At 35.0% G+C, this 21,280-nt stretch overlaps 1 protein-coding gene across 2 annotated transcripts in view; it reads right to left on the bottom strand.

Annotated features, from left to right (window-relative positions):
- DPE1 (disproportionating enzyme) overlaps positions 1–21,280 on the bottom strand; it is a 39,215-nt gene that overhangs the window by 2,424 nt on the left and 15,511 nt on the right. The window contains exons 3-15 of one of the 2 annotated variants that reach the window (XM_088222331.1): positions 21,026–21,114; positions 20,858–20,918; positions 10,620–10,698; positions 3,112–3,248; positions 2,864–3,022; positions 2,688–2,764; positions 2,262–2,401; positions 2,146–2,177; positions 1,989–2,063; positions 1,036–1,108; positions 853–941; positions 496–540; positions 250–402 (exon numbers count right to left, since the gene is read on the bottom strand). In XM_088222331.1, coding sequence (XP_088078457.1) covers positions 250–402; positions 496–540; positions 853–941; positions 1,036–1,108; positions 1,989–2,063; positions 2,146–2,177; positions 2,262–2,401; positions 2,688–2,764; positions 2,864–3,022; positions 3,112–3,248; positions 10,620–10,698; positions 20,858–20,918; positions 21,026–21,114 — 1,209 coding nt within the window. The remainder of the gene's footprint in view (positions 1–249; positions 403–495; positions 541–852; positions 942–1,035; positions 1,109–1,988; positions 2,064–2,145; positions 2,178–2,261; positions 2,402–2,687; positions 2,765–2,863; positions 3,023–3,111; positions 3,249–10,619; positions 10,699–20,857; positions 20,919–21,025; positions 21,115–21,280) is intronic. The other variant, XM_088222332.1, reaches the window with a different exon arrangement.

The raw sequence follows: 21,280 nt of genomic DNA, 5'->3' as shown, positions 1-21,280 counted from the left end.
AGCAGTTTCTTATCATTATGAGCATAAACACGCCAAAGCCTACTATTATGACTGCATACAACTGACAAGACAACAAGTCGACAAGAACCACAAATTGCATTAGACCAAAGTGCAGTATGATACAACACAATAACAGGCCAGCATGACATTTGTATGCTGAATGTAAGCATTGCACAATGCACCCGCTAGCATGGCATTTTACTCCTCTATTATCAGACCATCAGTAAATATGAACTAGATAATGCTTACTTGGGTTGCAGGAGTATTCATCCTTGCTGAACTTCCCAGCCCAAGTATATCCTGCATGGGTATGACTGTAGTTTGGGCCACTGAAGATAGCACAGCCCGGATGAGTTTCCACGAAATTTCGTCATCGTCAGAAATTGAAAAGTACTTCAGTACCTAAGGCAAAAATTGTACAATCTAAAAAATTAAACCTCAAACATAAGATTTCACTTCATCAATGTAAAGATCCATCTGATAATATGTACTCACATTGAACTTTTCTTCTTGGTCCATATTTTCCCACCACCCACAGATCTATTGTACAGACAAAAATAATCATTAATGGGGTATGTCACAGAATACGAGTGAGAATGTCTAATGCTAAACCAAGAAGAGTGAAAAACAGAGGAGAGTGATACAACAACTAAGCAGAATCTAGTGGATATTCTTCTGTAAGCCAAAAGAGGAGCTAGAAAAATATTTTAATTGGTTTCTTGATGCACGGACACTACAAATCAAACACCAATGTGATTCCATATCTTGACCTCTGTTTCCTTATCATTCACTCCATGACAAGGACATAAATCCAGCAACCTGAAACTAGTCAACAGAATAGGAGGCCATTACCGTGTCATTATCATGAGTTCCAGTATAGACAACTTGATTACGCTCATGATTATGAGGCAAATGAGGGTTATCAGCATCACTTCCAAAACCTAAAACAACGTATCATGGAACTTCAAGATTTTTGCTCGAAAGACAATCATCCGAAAGAACAGCATTAGATTTAAGTCGGCATGAAGTAATTACCAAACTGAAGCACAGCCATTCCAGGGGCCCCAATTGATTTCCTAAGTTGAACTACATCCTCAGTAATAACTCCCTGTAATGCAACAAAAAAACAAATGTTCAAAAATCAGTAGTATGAGTCACCAGATGTGTAAAGAGCCGTTTCCTGCAAAAAAACTACCACATATTGACAATAATTATATAGCAAATTTTGTAAGCTTAAAAACAGTGAAAGCAGTCATTCATGCATATTTTGCAGGGAAACAGAAATTTTAATTTTTTATAACAAATGTTAAATGTACCAAAAGAGTGAACTATAACTTCATGTCTCTAATTAATCACTGCTAATCATCAAGTTGTGTTTAACCATTTACATATTAATTGTTTCTAACTTATTTTTCTTTTTAATGCTATAATTGAAGCACTTAAAACTTTCACATATAATAATAGTAGTCAAACTTCCACCGGATGCTCAAAAAGTAATGAAAAATAACATTCAGGTGGCATGTTACTAACAGTAATTGAAGATCAGATCAACAAATGCAACATTGAAAGCAAGTGCTTCTGTTCTCTGTTCCCTGGGACATCAATTATTTAAACATTAACTTGAAGCAGGAACATTAAGCTGCACTTGTATAGCTTAATTCTAAATCAATATCATGTTTATATCTGGAATGGCCCAAAAAAATATAAAAAGAATTATGGCAGGTAAAAGTTATTTAAGGTTCTTTGCCTTTTTCCCTTCTACTTTTTTTTCTTTCTATTTTCCTTCCATTAGCCATTGTTCAGAGTAGAGTATGCACCCACCCAGGTGCAAAGTCTGTTGCAAGACTACGAAATTCATAGCAAATTTTGGTCAAGTTCACAAATCCATTTTCAAAAGAATTTTGGTTCACTAGGTGATCTGATCAAATAGTGTGACAAAGAAATGCTAATGAAGCACCAAGTTCTTATAATATTTCAGATTAACATACCAAATCTTCTGCTATTATCTTGATCTTGCCAACAGCTCTAGAAATGGCATCAAATAATGCTTTTCCAGGTCCTACCTACTGTCATCAAAATAATATCTGGAGTTAAACGCAGAACAGAACAAAAATTTTAACTTGAAGGGAATCAAGGAAATCAGACCTTCCATCTTCCAACCATGGCAACTTTTGCTTCTGCACATTAGCATGTAGTATTAGTTTTCATTTTTTTTTTTTTATTCTGGAAAAAGCATCAATAGATTCTGAAGATTGTCTCACCAGAAGGAACAGCCCAAAAGCCAGTAAACCCTCTGAAGTGGTCTATCCTAAACTCATCATATAGATCCTGTGCACGTTGTATGCGTCGAACCCACCATGAAAATCCATCTTTCTCCATGGCTTTCCAGTCATATAGAGGGCTTTTAAGTCCAACATTATGCTAAATCAGTTTAATACTGTCATATAAGGAACAAAAGCAAAACAATATGAAGAAGAACATAATGTCTGAAAATCATGTGATAATCATGGGAATCGCTAGAGTAGAATAACAGGAAATGACAGGCATCCAATGAGATGAGCACAGAGATGTCCAACAAACTAACATATACATAGGACATTGGCTTCGTAGTGAGCAACAAGAATCATGCACAAAGCATGTACCAAACAACCAATGAGCTCAGTCTGCACTAATTAATTAGAACAAACCTGCCCCAGAGTTGACCAGTTTTACTGAAAAGATCAGGGGGAACACCACTAACTAGAAGGGGAAAGCCTTTCTTGTTCTGCACAGAGAATTTGTGGCACCAGGTATTAAATTTAAATGATCTGGAAGCACGATAAAATCATTACAATTGAACATAATGAGTTAAGGTCCGACACACCAGCAAAAACTGTTTTTTATTTGCCCAAACATCAGCACTATGATAATCAACATAAATGGGCATGTCTCCCATTATACTGACACCTTTCAAGTGTGCATATTTGCGAACTTTCTGCCATTGCCTTTGGAGTAGGAACTGTTTAGCAATGAATAGTTCTATCTGTACAAGAAAAAGCATATTCCTTAGTATGCCTTCTAAACAGAATAAGAGAAACAGTCTGCAAATTCAATTTAAGATCCAGATCTTACAAAATCCTTTTGACTATCATAAATGCCTTCCAAGGCTGCAAGATGGCGATTTTTCAGAGGCTCAGGCCAATGGTACCAACTAAATGTATTTAAACTATTGTTGATAGCAGCAAAATAAGCTGCATCTTCAAGCCAACCTAAGAAATTGAGAAAATAAAACATATTTATTATTCAAGATACAAATTCAGGGACCTATGATAGAATGACAATTAACTCAACGTATTATCTATCAGTGCTTTTCTTAACATATTTAACATCTGTCATCTGTCCCTAGGACATATAAAATTTGACAAACACAACAATCTCCAACTCTTATTTACAATAATCAAGAATAGAATGAATTTTTCCAATATTTTTGTTCATATTTTCTTAATGGATAATCCTGATAAACAAGTAAAAGCCCCAAGACCATCCTTAACATGAATAGGAAGTTGATTTGAAATTCTGACCAACTGAAGACAAGCAAACCTATAAGCAAATATAAGAAAGCAAAATTTTGGAAAAATATCAGAAAATTTTGGCAAACTAAACGTTAGCATTCTGATAATTATCTTGTGAAATGAATTCTAAGTGTGCAGTCCCAAATAGACAGGACTTCAGTTGATACTGATTGTTCTTAAATATATCCATAAATATATTTATCCAGGATTGAATGTCGAACAACTTGTGATATAGGATTTGTAATTTCACTTGTACTGGTAAGTGGTAATTAGACTCATTCTTGTACATACCATGTCTAATTGAGACATCATAGAATTCACACTATTTCATGAATCAATATCTTTAACAATAAAATTATGTGAGTATGAAAAGATATATCTATTACTTGCTTATTAGTGAATGATATCTGCTTTGCAGTTTGTTTGCCCTTAGTTCCTGAGATATATATATATATACATATATATATCTGGCAAGCGAATGAGGTGACCCAGTTGCAACCAGAAGAAAATAAGCAGAGAAGCACAGGATCCGCAGGGGAGCAGGAGAAAAATGGGACCAGGCGCAGAGAATCAAAACCCGTAAGGGTTCACATACGTCGAGGCAGAGACACGAATCGACTTCTCACCCATGAGGAATGAGGGCTACATGGCAGGCATCCACGGATTCTTGTGGGACACGTGTTATGATCACTGGAGGGGTATGTAAACCTCTCAAAAAAAACCCCGATTTTCAGAACCTGACTCTTTTTCCACCTTAATTCCGTGAACCTAAGGTTTCTTGCATTCTATGGTGGACGATTGGTGATCTAGGGAGATTGTTCATGCATCATTTTATGTATTTAAACTTTCCATTGTAACTCGAATGTGGAAAGTAATCTATCAAGTATTTTTCACACAATCTTCAATCTCTCTTTCTTACTCTCTCTTAGAGTGTTCTCTCTTATCTCTCTCCACTCTCTCCCTCTCTCACTCTCTTTCTCTGTCTTTCTCATCAATCTGTTTCTTTTCTGTCTTACTCTTCATCTTTCTCTTTGATTTTCTGAGTTACTATGAGTACATGTCACGAGTTCCTAACAACTTGGTACCACAGCAGATTGATTTTGAGGAGACCCTTGCAAGTTTCACGGGCTACTAACAGTAAACAATTTGAATCTGCCTCGGCTATGTTAGTCTAGATTCATTGTTTTGGACTTCATATCGCTAATAGATTCACTCAGCTTCCACTCAATTTTTTATAAGTTATTCATTTCAGGTTTTCAGGAGGGTACAGGTCAATGTTGTCACTAGTAGACCCATTCAGGATCCTTGGCTTCTGTTCTCTTGATATTTTTTGTTTTATAATTTATTTTTTATTTATGTGATGCACTCTTATACTGTGTATTGGGAAGTGTTTTTAGCATATTGGAAGCAAATTTTTTTTTTCTTTGCATCAGGAAGGTTTGTTGAGTTTCTATATACCGTTTGAATATGAGATTAGCAGGTGACTTTTCTTTAATATAGAGAATGTATTATAAAAAAAAAAACACATAAGTGGATAGTAAGACATCCTCCTCAAAAAATATAAACGGAGTAAACAGTTGTAGAACGTAATTGAACAGAAAAGTATAGGAATGATTTTTGATGATTTTATTTCAATAAGTTTGAGATGTATATATATACAAAGGGATCTATGTAAGATAACTAACATAAATTACTGTATTAATTTGTTGTCTATGCTTACGTTAATACATATGAGAAGTCAACTACTCATAATTATGCTATTATAGAAGGAAAATATTCTATAATCTTGTAACACTCCCCCTCAAGGTGGAGCGTAAATATTAATCATACTCAGTTTTTTACGAAAATATTCAATTCGAATTCCATTTAAACCTTTTGAGAATATATGACTTATTTGTTCTCTTGAATCTTCTCATAAATAAAGTGACAATCAACCTCGTTATGTCTGTTTCTTTCACAGTATGCCGAATTTGAGGTAATATGAAAGACAGTCTGATTATCACACTAAAATTTTGCAGGTGATACAGGTTTCATGGGATTCAAACTCATTTCAGCTAAAAGGTGATGTATTCATAAGACTTCATATGTGGACTGAACCATAACTCTGTACTCGAACTCTGCACTGAAGCGAGATACAATAGTCTGCTTCTTACTTCTCTATGATATCAGGTTCCCACAAAAAAAATGAAATAGTCTGTAGCGGACCTTTTATCAATTTTAGAATCAACTGAATCAACATTTGCAAAACATTCAATGTTAGTGGATTCATGATTGCTAAACAATATGTCAAGTGTCGGAACTCCTTTTAGGTAACACAGAATCTCTTCCAGAGTCTCCCAATATTTAACTGTAAATGCAGACATAAATTGACTTACAATATTGACAGCATATGCAATATGTGGACGAGTCACTATGAAATAATTCAATCTACCAACTAACTGTCTATACTTTTTCAGATCATCAAATGAATCGTCATCATTTTTTGTAAGATATACATTTGACACTATCAGTATGTTGCATGCTTGACTCCCAACTTTCTAGTTTCTGAAAATAGATCAAGTGTATACTTCTTATAAGACAAGAAAATCTCTTTCTTACTTCTTATTACTTCTACTCTCAATAAGTATTTTAACTTACCCAAGCTTTTGGTATGAAACTTAGTATGCAAGAATGACTTGAGAGAATATATTTTTGTACAATCATCTCCTATATTGATAATAGCATCAACATAAATAACAAAAAGTATAATACTACCTGCTGATTGTCTATAGAAGACCGAGTCGCCATGAAATAATGCATTCTTAATATCTAACTGGTGTAAAAGATAGTTTAGATGTCACAATAAAGATGAATAAAAGAACATATATAAGTTTATTCACTTCTTCTAGGAGATCGTCATGAATGAATGAATAAATTTTTGATATCCAACTAGTGTAAAAGCCAATTTTAAGATGTTGCAATAGAGATAAATAAATTGAAAAATATAAGTTTGGCTACCGGAGAGAAGGTGTCAGAATAATCCACCCCGTAAGTCTGAAAATAGTCTTTTATTACAAGTCTGACTTTAAGTTTTGCTACAAAGTCATATGAATTCATTTTGACTGAAAATACTCATTTGCATCCCATAATCTTTTTACCTTTCGGTAAATCCAACAAATTCTAAGTATGATTTTCATCGAAAGTATTTATCTCATCAAGTATTGTCTTATACCAAACAGAATGATTCAAAGTCTACTTAACTGTCTTGGGTATGAAAATTGAATCTATGAAAATAATCAAAGAGTTAGACGAAGGAGACAGGTGATTCTATGACATAAAATTAGCAACGGGATAAGTAGATTTAGGAAGGATGCACTGACATTTACCTTTGCGAAAACTAATGGAAATGTCAAGGCCATGTGATGCAGGATTAGATGATGAGAAAACTAATGCAGGATATGTATCATTGGTCTGTTGCTTTTTGAAATAAACACGAACAATTGACAGTTGTACTTGAGTTGGAGGCTCACCAACATCATCATCAGTTTGCTCAACTAGAGGTAGAGGCACATCATCAGAAGAAACACCATTATCTGATTGCTCAGTAGAGGTACTTAGTATGAAGGTATAGATGAGTCACTCATCGTCCTCTCCCTGACTTAGAGAATTGAACGATGAAAAGAATAACGGTGTATTCTCCAAAAAGACCACATCAATTGATACCAAATATTTATTGAGATTTAAAGATAATATTGATATTCTTTCTAAATGCGAGAAAATCCCAAAAAAACACACTTCAAGGTCTTTGGATCCAACTTAATAACATTAGACTGCACATCTCGCACATATCAGGTGCTACCAAATATCTTAGACTACACCATAAACAATGATTTGTTTGGAAAAAGAATGTTGTAAGAAATATCTTCATCAAGTACTGTAAATTGTAAGCAACTAATCAAAAAACAACTTGTGAAAAGAGCATCAATCAAGAACTACTTAGGGTATTTGGAACAAAAGGGTCGAGCAGGCTCAAGTAAATATCTGTTCTTTCTCTTAGTAACTCCATTGTGAGAGGGTGTATCAATGCAAAACAATTGGTGAATAATCCCTAATTGAGTCATACAGTTCTTAAATAAGTCTAACAGATCTCATTTAGGATTATCAATTCTCAATATATGCACAAAAACATTGAATTGCGTTTTGCCTTCAGCACAAAAAATACAAAAGTGAGAAACATTTCAGAACGATTTTTCATAAAATATATCAAAGTCGTTGGAGAAATATCATCCACAAAAGTAACGAAATATTTAAACTCTATTTTAGATGTAAGACGACAATGACTCCAAACATCAGAGTGAACTAATAAAAAACAAACTCAGCTTGTTTATTAATTCTTAAACCTAACGAACTACGATGATATTTTACAAGCCAAGATGACTCGTAATCTAATGGAGGTACATCATAAAATTGAGAACATAACTTTTTTAGCACAAGAAGAGAAGGATGTCCCAATTGATAATGTATTTTAAATAAATAAACGACACTAGAACAGACAATCGATCGAGACATCCAAGTATCAAAAATATAAAAACCATTTATACATATTCTTTACCAATAATCTGCTTCGTCATAAAACCTGAATAAGACAATAATTAGAAAAGAATGTGATACAATAACTAAAGGTTTTTAGTTAACTTACTCACAGAAATCAAATTGAAAGTAAGTTTAGGTAGATTTAATACAGATGAGAGAGTAATAAATAAAATTGGTTTTATAGTCCCATAACCGATAATGTTATAGGTTGACCCATCAGCAATGGTTACTGGAAAAGGTACTCTATGAGATCTAAAAGTAAAAAAAATATTAAAATTAGTTATTTTATGATCTGTAGAACCAGAATCGATCACCGATTTATTTGAAAAGAACATAAGACATATTTTACCTGATTCAGTAAGAGCAAAGAATTTCTTCAAAAATTCCTAATACTAAGAGAATCTAGCATACTCGTTAGCTGAAATCATTCTCAGAAGATAAGTTAGCAATAGCAGTAACAATATTAGTAATATGTGTTCTCATATTGCGATTATGCAATTTTTTACAGTACCATTTTATATGTTCATACTCATTTTAGTAGTAGCAAACAATATTTTCATCCATTTTAATTCAAGAATTAAACTGTTGAGCAAAAACTACCCAAAATACCAAGACACCCAACAACCAGAAACACTTGAAGTGGACAAGAAAAAAAAATTAAAAGAGTTACTATTGTCATAAATAGACAATCATTCGTAGGGAAACACTACTTCGCAAAAAACCATCCGCGTAACCACTAGAGTGCCTCCACGCACCACCACACACACCACCTCCAGAACCACCACACGCCGCTACACATGCTGCGCCGGAACCACCATTCGCCGCCACGAACAGATTGATATCACCACAGAACCACACACGCGCTCGCATCTGGCACAGATCTCGTGAAATCGCATAGAAACACGCCGTGGATCCGTAAAATTGCACAATCTAGCCGCTGTGAGACTTCTTCTCCAGTCGTTTGTTGCTCTCTCGCTCGTCAAAGAGTCCCGACCTGACATGGATCTTCTTCTTCTGCCTCAATCCGCACACGAAGAGGGAGGACCTGCTATCATGTGCAATTCTTCTCCTTCTGGTTTAACGTCGCACGCAAAACTAGTCGTCACCCACAGATCTGCTGCAATTCCTTTAGAACACCGGATAGTTCTACCAAATCTTTCTTCTGATGGAGAACCACCGCACTAACACCTCTAGTCTCTCCTTCAGGTGGCGGTCAGGACACACAAATTAGATCTGATCTGGTTCTTCTCTCCCCTCTTATCTAATTTTCTCTCAAAATTGTAACTCTGATACCATATAATTGAACAGAAATGTATAGAAATACTTTCTTATTACTTTACTCCAATAGATTTCAGATATATATACATACAAAGAAATTTATATAAGGTAACTAACATAAATTAGTCTATTAATTTGCTGTCTATAATTATGCTAAATATATGAGTCAATTATTTATAATTATGCTATTATACAAGGAAACTATGTTGTCATCTTATAACACAGAAAACTCAAAATAGCCAAAATCGCTTATGGACAACAAATGACCGCTTTCTAATCCCAATGATGCTCAGAAATTTTCTAAATAGAACAATTCCTGGGAGCTTTGACCCATAAGTTAGCCAAGACCATGACTGTATTGATTCCAGAACCAAATAATGAAAATCTCAGGCTACCGTATGTTTATGCATGCAGTACTTAATTCGAAGCATGAAATTGTCAATATAGAGCAAACAGTGGAACACTTAAAGTCATTTCCAGAAGTTCCCTAATCTAGTCAAAATTTGAAACATCAACCAACTGATAGGTAAGTTAAGGCCAAAAATCCAGTATAAGCAAGCAGCTGTTAGTTGGCATTTCTGGATTCAATTTCAACTTTTCAAACAACATTTTAAAGTTCTTATAGGTACAAGTGATCCAGAACCCTCTAAATCTAAATAAGAAGGCTGGTTATAATACTTTTTAATAGATTTTTTTTCATTTTTCTAATAGATATATTAGGAGATTTGAATTATTTGGTTATTTAAAAAATTCTGGAAACTTTGGGTTTGTTTTCCTTTTAGTTGTTTTCCTTTTCTGTTAAGTTTACAACCTATAAAGGGTTTTGATCAATTCATGGAAGCTTGGAATTGATAATTTTCTGATTTAATTCATGTTCTATCTATTATGTTTCTATTTCCCTTGTTCTTTGTATCTATCTGATATTCTTCAATTGTCCATTTAAAGTTTTCACCCTTATCCCCTATTTCTTTCTCTCTATTTATTCTTCCATTCTCTTCCCCATATTTTCCTCTATTTTTCTACTTTGCAAAATAATTTTGATTCTACTTTTACTTGTACCATATAAACAAGTTTTTAATTTCCAATATATCCTAAGGAAAATCAAAGATTGTGCAGAATTTTCTGCACACCAAATGTAGATGTTAGTATGCGGAATCAAAAACAATTTTATAATCACAAGTGGATAATTAATGTTACGGATAATTAAGAATATCTCACTTGATATGTTGGGGTCCCCGCGAAAATCATGAAGCTCGCTCCTGAGTTCACCTTCACTTAAAATAAGCCTCCATGCAGCCTAAAAAATGCAAATTTGAGGGGGAAAACGAAGTTAAGATAAATCAACTTTGTGATGTGCAACCCATGGAGCCTACATTCCTTTTCTGGTAAAATAAAAGATATATGTCTCATTAATTAGAGACATAATTAACTATAACATTGTGTTTGGCTCAAGCCTATCTACTCTTATTCAATTCATAGGTCATAATTACTTGATGAGTTTAGTCATAATTTATCTATTGAATACATAATTGAACTAAGATACTCATTTTTTTAAAATAAAAAGTAGAATAGTAGTATTAGTATGAGTACCAGGGGTGGTGCAAAAGAACATGTACAATTATTTACAGCTTAGTCTTCCATTCCAGTAATCTTCCTATAAGTCTCAAAATAAACCGGAGGATGACCCGTAAGCAAAACATTAAGGGTACTAAGCCATCTATTCTTTAGTACATCAAAATCATTAGTGTCATCAAGACCCTCAAATGCCCTACTGTTCCTAACTTTCCATACAGTCCACATAATTGAAATGGGAATCAAATCAGCAAGGATACAATAGTTGCTGAGATGCTTCCAAGCCCAAATCTCTTCTTCAATAGACCCTGAACAAACCCAGCTAATACCCAGCCTTTTGTAAACCAAACACCACAGATGATGAACTACTGGGCAGTGTAAAAGGAGATGCCTGTAGTCTTCTTCAGCTTTTTTACAAAAGTAACACGCATTAACCAAAATTAACCTCCTCCTTCTAAGCTTATCAATTGTCAAACTACATTCTTTGCTAGCTTCCCATGCAAAGAACTAAGATACTCTTATCTTCAATTCCACAATTATGGTCCTTGTCGAGAATGAAATATGAAATTTATTGAACATATATATATATATATATAGGTTTTATAAACAATTAAAAGAACATTATTAATTACATGAGGAGTACATTACTAATATATCTTTTACTCTACCTTTTTTAAATAAATTCTTTACTTATTATACAAATATCCTTCTCAACACTCTACTTCAAGTTGATGAATAGATATTATTTATTCTCAATTTACTAATAACAGTCTGAAACTCACAGTCACTAAACTCCTTGGTGAATATATCTGCAGCTGTAAAGTAATAAGCATGTATTATGTGCATATCAACATGCTATCCAACTTTTCATGAATAAAGTATCAATTAGTTTCAATATGTTCGCCCTGTCATGTTGCACAGAATTGTGAATAATACTAATTACTGACTTATTATCGTAAATAATCTCATAAATCCATCCCATTGAATCTTCAACCATAAGAGCTCACATACTCCTTGAGCTATAATCTTAAACTTTGACATGGCACGGGATCAGGATACTATATTCTGCTTCTTTTGAGAACAGGTTGCACGCATGCAGAAGACGATGCACAGAGAAGAAAGCCAAACCGACTACAGGAAATAAAAAAAAAAAAGAATAGAAAAGAAGAAAGAACTGACCGTAGGAGATCAAAACTCTTAAGGGTTTACACGCGTTGGTCGCGTGTTTTCTCGTTAGAAAACCATTTAGGCCACGTGGTAGAATATGAGAAAACGATGGAGACACATGTCACGATAAAACGAAAGGGGTACTTAAAACCCCAAAACATGAAGTGTCGTACTGTTTTGAACTGATCCTTTCTCTTCGGTGAACCGAGCCAACCCTTCATCTGGACCGCTTCTTCTTCACACGTGAACCAGTCCCAACTGTTCATCTTCTTCCTTCACCCAGTACCATCTACCATTGAATCGACGGATTTCTTCACCTTTCTAGCAACAATAGTGACGACTGCTAGGGATACCTTTTCATGTATATAAATAACAAATTGTATACACAACTAAGGCATGCTGTTGAAGTTAATCTCAAAATGTTCATCTTCTCTTCCATATCACTCTTTCTCCCTTCTCTATCATTTTCTCTCTCTAAAATTTCTCTTTCTCCCTCTCATCAGCCATCCTCTCACACAGACGCTTCTCTATCTGTATAACATTCGTCCTTTCTATGTATTTTCTCTCTCTTTCAGTCCCATTTCTCTCTCTCTAAAATTCTCTCTATGTTTTTTGCTCTATTCTTTCTCTCTCTAAAAGTCTCTCTATCTCTGGGTCTTTCTCAAAAATAATCTCTCTTTTTTTAAATTTCTACCATGAGTACTTAAAAATTAACTTTTCTCAGTGAATTACAATTCCAGTGAAGTACATGTCAAGGCCGGGATCTAATAGTTTCTTACCTCTTGAAGTCATTAAGTTTCCTCCAAAAATGTAGTATCAAGATATAGACCTTGCTTCAACTAATTAACCTACATAGTCAGTATCAACATGCTTCAAGGAGCAAGTTATTGTTTCTCTTAAACATAATTCCCTTTCCTAGAGTACCCTTCAACTAGTAGAATATTCTATATGCAGCTTGCAAATGCACTTCTCCGAGCTTGTACATGAATTAACTCACTACACTCACTGCATAAGTAAAGTCTTGCCTTGTATGTGACAAGTATATCAATTTCTCCAGTAGTCTCTGATGCATTTCCTTATCCACCTTGGGGTCTTCCTTTTTCAATCTTAGTTTGTGATTGGGATCCAATTGTGTATTGGTAAGTTTGCATGTCAACTTCTTAGATTCCTTCAAGAGATCTAGAATATATTTATGAGATATAAATATTCTAGACTTAGAATAGGTGACCTCTATCTCGAGGAAAAATTTTAATCTTTTAAACTCTTCAATCTCAAATTTTTTAGCTAGGCATTGCTAGAGAGTCATCTTCTCTTCTTCATTATTCTTTGTGACAATTATATCATCTACATACATTTATAGGGTTATCACTTCTCCCAAGTCCAAGTGTTTGATGGACGGGGAGTGATCTTCTTGACTCTTTCTGTAGCCCATAGATAACATTACTCTGGAAAATCTCCCAAACCATACCCAAGGGAATTGTTTAAGTTCGTATAGTGTCATTTTTAGTTTGAATATCTTTTTTTCCCCTCCTTCGGCAAACCTGAGGGAATCTCCATATAAATTTCCTCTTCCAATTCCCTATGCAAAAAGGTATTCTTCACATCAAATCGTTATAACTGCCAATTGAAATTAGCAACTAAAGATAGTAGGATACACACTGCATTCATCTTTGCAATGGGTGCAAAAGTATCTTGCTAGTCGATCCTATATATCCTTTAGCCATCAATCTTGTCTTATATCTCTCGATAGTTCCATCAAATTTATACTTGATAGTAAACACTCATCTACAAACTATTGGTCTTTTTCTCCTAGGTAGATCCACCACTTTCCTAGTCAGGTTTTTTCCAAATGTTTGCTCAACATTTATAGCATTTTTATATTCTTCACTGTCTAAAGTCTCAAATAATGTTTTGAAATGAATATAGTATTCAAATTCGTAAGAAACTTCTTATGAGCTAAAGAATAGTTTTCAAAAGACATAAAGTTGGAAATTGGATAGGGTGGATGCTTAATGCATTTTCTATCCCTTTTTCTAAGTGCAATAAGTATATCAATATAAAATGGACAATGATTCTCAATTACTTCCAGTGCCCGGCTCATATTATTAAACCTACTTTGGATCAGAGTTAAGAGTTTTCCCTTCTTAAATACACATAGGTAAAACGTGGGTCCTATGTAAGGTGAGGTTCAAGCTCATCTTATGAGGTTTGAGGTTAATACCCATTTTATAGACTATGATCTTCTAGTGAGATGATAAGCTCAAATAGTATTTGCATTGTGTTAAGGACAAGGGAGAAATGTCAAAAAACAAGTCTCCTTTATCTTACAGTATAGTCTCCCTCTTAAAATAAAGTTGGTCAAAGAAAAAGTGGTCTCAACAAAGGTAAAATCAGCTGATATATACAATTTTTTATGGTTGGGTGGTAAAACTTGTATCCTTTTTGGTTGGTAAATATCCCACAAAGACACTTGATGGCTCTAGCATTGAGCTTCTCTCTTTAAAGCTGATGTATGTGAACATAGTCAATATATCCAAAGACAACAAAGGATAAGATTATTGATGTCTCATACCTCTAAAAAAAAATGTAGCTAGAACCTCTGTAATAGCCTGGATTTTCCACAGTCTAAACTCTTGTGTTTGGTATGGTTGATTGAGCACGTATATTTATGAAGGGAGATGTAATAAAGTTAAGAACTAAGTTTCGAGTCAAACATAGCGAAAACGGTGAAATTAGGTAAAAGGAACCCCTCAGAAAGAGAACTTCCTCTCAATGAGAAAATTGAGTTTCTAGACTTGAGAACACTTTTTGAGACTAAAAAGACATCGTAGAAAGTAAGAAGGTGCTTCGGGAACATGAGGAAGTAATTAAATTACGAATCAAGAGAAAAATCTCCGAGGAAAGGGAGAAAAATTCCCTAAGTGACTTTGTGCTTGAAGCACTTCCTGAGCCCAAGATCGATCGAATTTGGGGATGAAATTGGAAGATACAATAGACGACAGGTGGGCAAAGAAATTCGTAAGAAAAGAAAGACTTATGCAGAAGAAAATTGAGTGAAAAATGCAAGGAACCAAAGCTTAGTGCAACAATTCTGAAGAGAGCTCTAATTTGACCATTTGAGCTTGATTTGTGTTCCGAGACCAAAATATTTGGAATTTAAGGTTCATATTTGGCTGAGAACTAGCCAAGACATAAAGGAAGAAATATGAAATTGGCCATAGAAGAAAATTTGGGAGAATAAACTCAAACCTGAGAGGCATGAAGATAAGGGGCAGTCTTGACCTTTTGGGCTTCTATGGCCCATAAGTTGGCCAAATGAACTCGAATTGAGCTGAAACCAAAATCAGGTGACAGCTGCCGGCTTAAGGAATCCGTGAAACACAATTTTACTCAAACAAATTTAGAATTGAGCAAGTTATGGAGTTTTGAAGTAAAGGTACTGGCATAGGCCTAACTTTGTTTGCGGCTTGGACCTTTTGGGCCTTAGATGAACATTAGATTGGCCAAATGTGGTTTTGAACCCAACTTTAGTCAGTAAATAGCTGAAACCATAACGAGCATGTGAAGGTAAAATGGGTCGAAAATGGATAAGAATCAAGGAAGTTAGGACCATTTGAAGTGGAGACTTGTGGATGGAGTGGGATTTTGGGCCTTAAGGGTTTAGGTGGACCTAAGGCGGCCCAAAACAGCTTGAATGGGCCCAAAAGTTGGTATGAAAACTCCTCAAAGAAGGATAGGGCGGTGTCTAGTGTCTAGATAAGGATAGAAGACTTTAGAATTACTTAAGGGTGTAGGAAAGTGAAAAGAGGAAAAAAAAGGGGATAAACTTGAGGAATTGAGGTGGCAACCTCACAATTTGCCACCTAAACCCCTCTTGGCCAACTATTTTGGCTTCCCTCACCTATAAATAGGGATGAGGAGACAGGAAATGCATTCTAAAGTGAAGGAGAGCAAAGCTAGGGAGAGAAAGAAGAGAGAGAGAGAGAAGAGAAAAAAGAGGGAAAAGGGTATAAACCCAAGAAAAGTGAGGGAATTTGGGAATTTTTTCTTAAGAAAACTTTGCCCAAATATTGAGAGGAAAAAAAAGGAAGGAAGAAAGAAAGGAAAAAACAAAAGAACGAAGAGAAAAGGAGAGCAAAAGCTCATGGACAACCAAGGGGAAACCCGCGAGTTTAAGGTAAGTTTTCTCCTTCATTTGAATTTTGTTTCTGTTGAAATTTTGATGATAGTTTTTGAATGATTTGAGAGGTATTTTTTAGGTTAGAAATGGCTCAAAAACATCCCGAAACTCTATCGGATTTTCGAGAAAAAAAAGCTTAGAGATTAAACTGAGACTCTACCGGAGTTAAATTAACATATTCTACAATGTATGTAGTTTCGAGTTTTTTTTAAAAGGAATTAATTTACTTATGATGAAGATATTTTTTAGTGTAAAATAATGATAATTCTAAAGGGAGATGCTGCTGAAATTTTGGTAGGAAATTGAGGAAAATATAAGAGGAGACTTTGCCCTAGTGAAAAAAGAAAATTAAAGTATTTATAAGAGAAGATTGCCAAAGTGACTAGAAAAAATTGAGGAAAATATACAGGAAAACTCTGCCGCAATGGAGAGATGTTAAATTGATTGCATCAACCGAGGTAAGTAGATATTATGATACAATGGAATATGTAATTTTTGACATACTTTCAGTATATATATATATATACACGTGGATTTGTGGTATATTATTGATAATGATTTTGAGTAAAACATGTGATGATTTTATTGAGATTGTGATAATGTGATTTTAATGATGAATTTGGTTTTGAGGGTGCATCGTCTATCATGGGAAGGGTGCTCAACTCCCACCTATAGCATGTCCGGCTGGGTGAAATGACCCTAGGCGATGAGTCGGGGAATCTACACAAGCTACAGAGTGAACCTATGCAATGAGTCGGGAGATCTATAATACTTGTGGATTGTTATTGTGATTCTGTGTGGGGCTACGTAGTGAATATAGTCGATGAGGCGGGGGATCTATAGGAGCTAGGTACCTAGCCGACGATGAGTTAGGGGTATCCACGGCCCCATCCTCCACTGTGCAATTAGCAGGGGCTATAAGGCGATTGATTGAGATTGGATCTGGGCATGTTACAGCGAGTGGATGTGGGTGACCAGACCTCCATGATAGGGATGGCACATATTGTTGATTGTTCAATACAGTGTTGTGGTTTTAATTGTAGGTTTATAGATTTGACATGTAGAAAAATATAAGATATATGATTTTGATGTGTGTGAAATCTATATATATTACATTTATTTAACTATGCCATGATATTTGCTTACCAGGATAGTATATCTCACTCTCCTATCATTTTTCAAATAGTGAGGGTTTTGCTACAAAATAGTAAGTGATACAAAAGAGAAATTGTAAAGTTAGTTTCAAGAATCGAAATTACCCTATTATGGTATTTTGTGATGTAAGAAAAGAAGAATTTCAGAATCTCGTATTTTTTATTACTTGTATAATATTTAAAAGATGTAAACGCTTCTATCATTTATGTATTAATGAAATGATGTACCTTTATCTAAATTAAGTGTTATGCTCTGGACATGTCTAGTAAGAGAGGTGGCCGCAACAACCTCTATTGGACTTCGGAAGTCTAGTAATCTAGATGGTAACCAATTAATATGATATGTGGCAGTTATCGCAGCTTCCCCCTAGTAGTATTTAGGTATGTGGTTGTGAAACAAGAATGTTCGTGCAATAGTAAACAGATGGCCGCCTTTGAGTTCTACTTTTTCCGTTTTATTATGGAATACAGACACAGGAAGACTCATGAACAATTCCTTCTTTTTGAAAGAATAAGGTTAAGGTTTGTGTAAAGTGATCTCGGGTATTACCGAAGTACAGTTATCAGTGAAAGAAACAAACTGTTGTGTCCCAGAGATGTTAAGAATACTAGAAGAAATCCAAACATCACCATGAATCAATTATAAAGGAAAATCACTTTTTTATTAATAGGAGAAAAAGTTACACATTGGTGTTTTACTAGTTCACATACATTGTAGTGTAAATTTTCATTATTGTAACAAGAAAATAAAGAGGAAAAAATGACCTTAAGATGGAGAAAGAAGAGTGTTCTAGTCTCTTGTGGTACAACCATAATGTGTCTAATGTGCTAGTAGAGAAAATAGTGTTGGGTACATTAGATGTATCCAGAAAGTATAACTCGCCCCAAGTCTTAGCACGTCCAATCATAAAGACCAGGAAAAAAAATCACTTTGAAATTAAGATCATGAGATAATTTGGTTACTAATATAACATTGGTATATAGCTTAGATATGTGAAGAGCATCCTTAAGAGTGAGATAGCAATTGAGGTTTATGGGTCCAAATCCTGCTACTGTGGTTAGTGAACTATCAGCAATGACAATTTTCCTATTGCTGGGACATGAAGTATGTGTTAAACAATTTACAAGAGTTTGTCATATGGTTAGTAACTCCTGATTTCATAATCCATAACAATGCAAAGAATTTATCTGAGGCATTTGAACCACAAAAAATATGAGGAAAAAAGATACTTAGAATGTACTATGAGACCTATACCTTTAGGTTTTTTAAATCGCTGAAGTTGAGTCCGGAGGCATTTAATTTTTGCCCTGAAATCACAGGTCTCCACAGTTTTCTTCTCCTAGGCTAGATGGGCATGTCCCTAACTCTTCTTGTATCTTCAATCCTTGCTAGAGGTGGTTGGCTTTCCATGAAGCTTGTAACACTTTTCTCTTGTGTGCTTTGATTTCTTGCATAATGTACACTAGAGATTTTCCCTGTTCTTCCCGACAATAGATGAGATCTCATTGTGATTAGGTTCCTTTTCCAGGTGACGAGGTTTAGAGTCATTAGCTACTATTTCAGAGCTATCAGTGGTGAACAAGTCAAGCATAACCCTTCTTCTACTTTCCTCTGTGTTAACTAAGGATATCAACTCATTCATGGATAGCATCTCTTCCTTTCTTAAGATCTAAACTCTCACTTGATCATATTCTTAATTAAATCCTGTCATAAATTGGTATGTTCTCTCTTTCTCAACCAGTCTATTCAAGGGTACTGCATCTTTGTTGCTTTCCATAATGATACTATGATAATGGTCAAGTTCTTGCCATAAGTTTTCTAAAAAGTTGGCATATTCTGTGATTATCTTCTTGTCCTATTTAGTTGTCCACATTTTGACGATCAGGTCATATATCTAAGCTACATCTTTTACCATGGAATAGATCTCTGAAATTGAATCTCAAATCTCCTTTGTTTTAGGCAGTCACACAACTGTTTTACTAATCTCTGGTGCCATAGAGTCCTAGAGCCAATCATTGGATCCTCCTTATCTCAAGTATCAAAAGTGGGATATCTCGGCTTTGGTCTAGTGCCCAAAATATGGCTTACTTCTACTCTGCCGTAAAGGTGGTCCAGATCAATAGTGACTAACTCAAGTAATCCTTTCCATGAAGCGATATGCAGCCTGAACTGGCTTAAATGCACCATTGTTTTATGTTGAATCTCTCATTAGGAAGTTTGCGACGGTAGATTTAAGATGTAATTTCCGACATCTTTCAAAATTATTTAGCTCAATTAAGGCCAAAAATACAGTTGTGCAGGGACAGCAGCCGGATGGCTAGACAGACCACGGACAGCTCCTGGACAGCCAACTGGACAGAGATGAGCACAGCTAGAGGCGCGGCTGAAATGGTAGAGATGGTGACCTGCATGCAGACAGATGCTAGTCGGTGGTGCGGCAGATTGGGGGTTGGCAGATGCAGGGAGCAGCAGCTGACTTCTACCCAGACAGGGAAGTCCATCCAAGCTGGAGTAGCGGCTGCAGCAGCTGCTTCTGGCTGCTTGCAGGCTAGGACCGGCTATGAAGACCGGCTTGTGGTGGAGGTGGCCGGTCTTGTGGCGGCCAAGTATGAAGGCTGGCCCGCTTCAAAGTTCTTCTTTTTATTTCGCAATAAAGATCGAATAGGATTTGTAAAAAAAGTCCAAATTTTTCAACCACTTTAATCTTGTAATGGCCCAGTATGAAGTATGAATTTTAATTAAATACTAGGACCCTGTATATATAAGTTTTATGAATAATAACAGGAAACATTATTAATTACATGAGAAAGGTATATTATTAATATACTAATTTTACTACTTACTATACAAATACACTTCCCAACAGTTCTGTAATCCCAATTATTGGTGAAAAATCATAAAAACAAAACTTTAATGATATATTGAATTAATTAGAATAAAAATACTATTTTTATTGAAAATTTTTGTCACATATAATTATATTCTCATTTTTACTTCATAGAATTGAAAAATAAGCCAAACTCAAGTATGGTGGTGCCAGGAAGTAGCATTATTGCTCTACATTATGATATAGGGACAAAAGTTATTCAATGGTGTGGCTTGTTTGATCAATTGGCTATCTATGATAATGGTGAATTTGCTTTATTTACCACACATTTATAGTAGCTGAAAGGTTTAAGTTTGACATGTCTGGAGTTCGTCCTGATGACCCTTCCAAATGATCATATAAGTGAGACTGGGCAGAGATGAAAGTTGTTAATTTAAGGAAACAATATCTTTCTGCACAGCACTTGAGTAGTTTCCTTAATATTTGTGCAGCTCCCTATTTTGACAAGTTTAAGTACAAAAAGAACATATGCAGTTCATGTATATATAGGCATACCTTAGTTATCAAAGAATCCTTCAGCTTAGAAACTATAGAGAAGTTCACACATTCAGCATTACTGCATGATTGGCACAAGGACACGTGAACAAGACAGATTCAAAGAAAAAAGATGGGACATGATAGTTCAAATCAGGATCCAAATCCAAACATTCTGAAATTCCTCACATTGGTTCTGGGAGCTCATCTTTTGACAATAACCCATCCTTAACAAGTTCTTCGAGAGAAATCAGCAGAGTGTTGCCACAATTTGCATCCTGAAAGCAGTCAATCAGCAAGGACAATTAACCGTATAACAAATTAAGCAGTGACACATCTGACTAGTTGACCAAATATGATCCTGATGTAGGATACACTACAGCAATTACACAATCACATAAAGTAATGGACAGCACTATAGTAGTACACTTTAAGGCAGAAGGA

Source organism: Carica papaya, chromosome 6, assembly GCF_054855325.1.
Source record: "Carica papaya isolate Zhongbai chromosome 6, ASM5485532v1, whole genome shotgun sequence".
NCBI classification, from domain to species: domain Eukaryota; kingdom Viridiplantae; phylum Streptophyta; class Magnoliopsida; order Brassicales; family Caricaceae; genus Carica; species Carica papaya.
The sequence above is the reverse complement of the archived record's forward strand: the minus strand, read 5'-3'. Positions and strand labels throughout refer to the sequence as shown.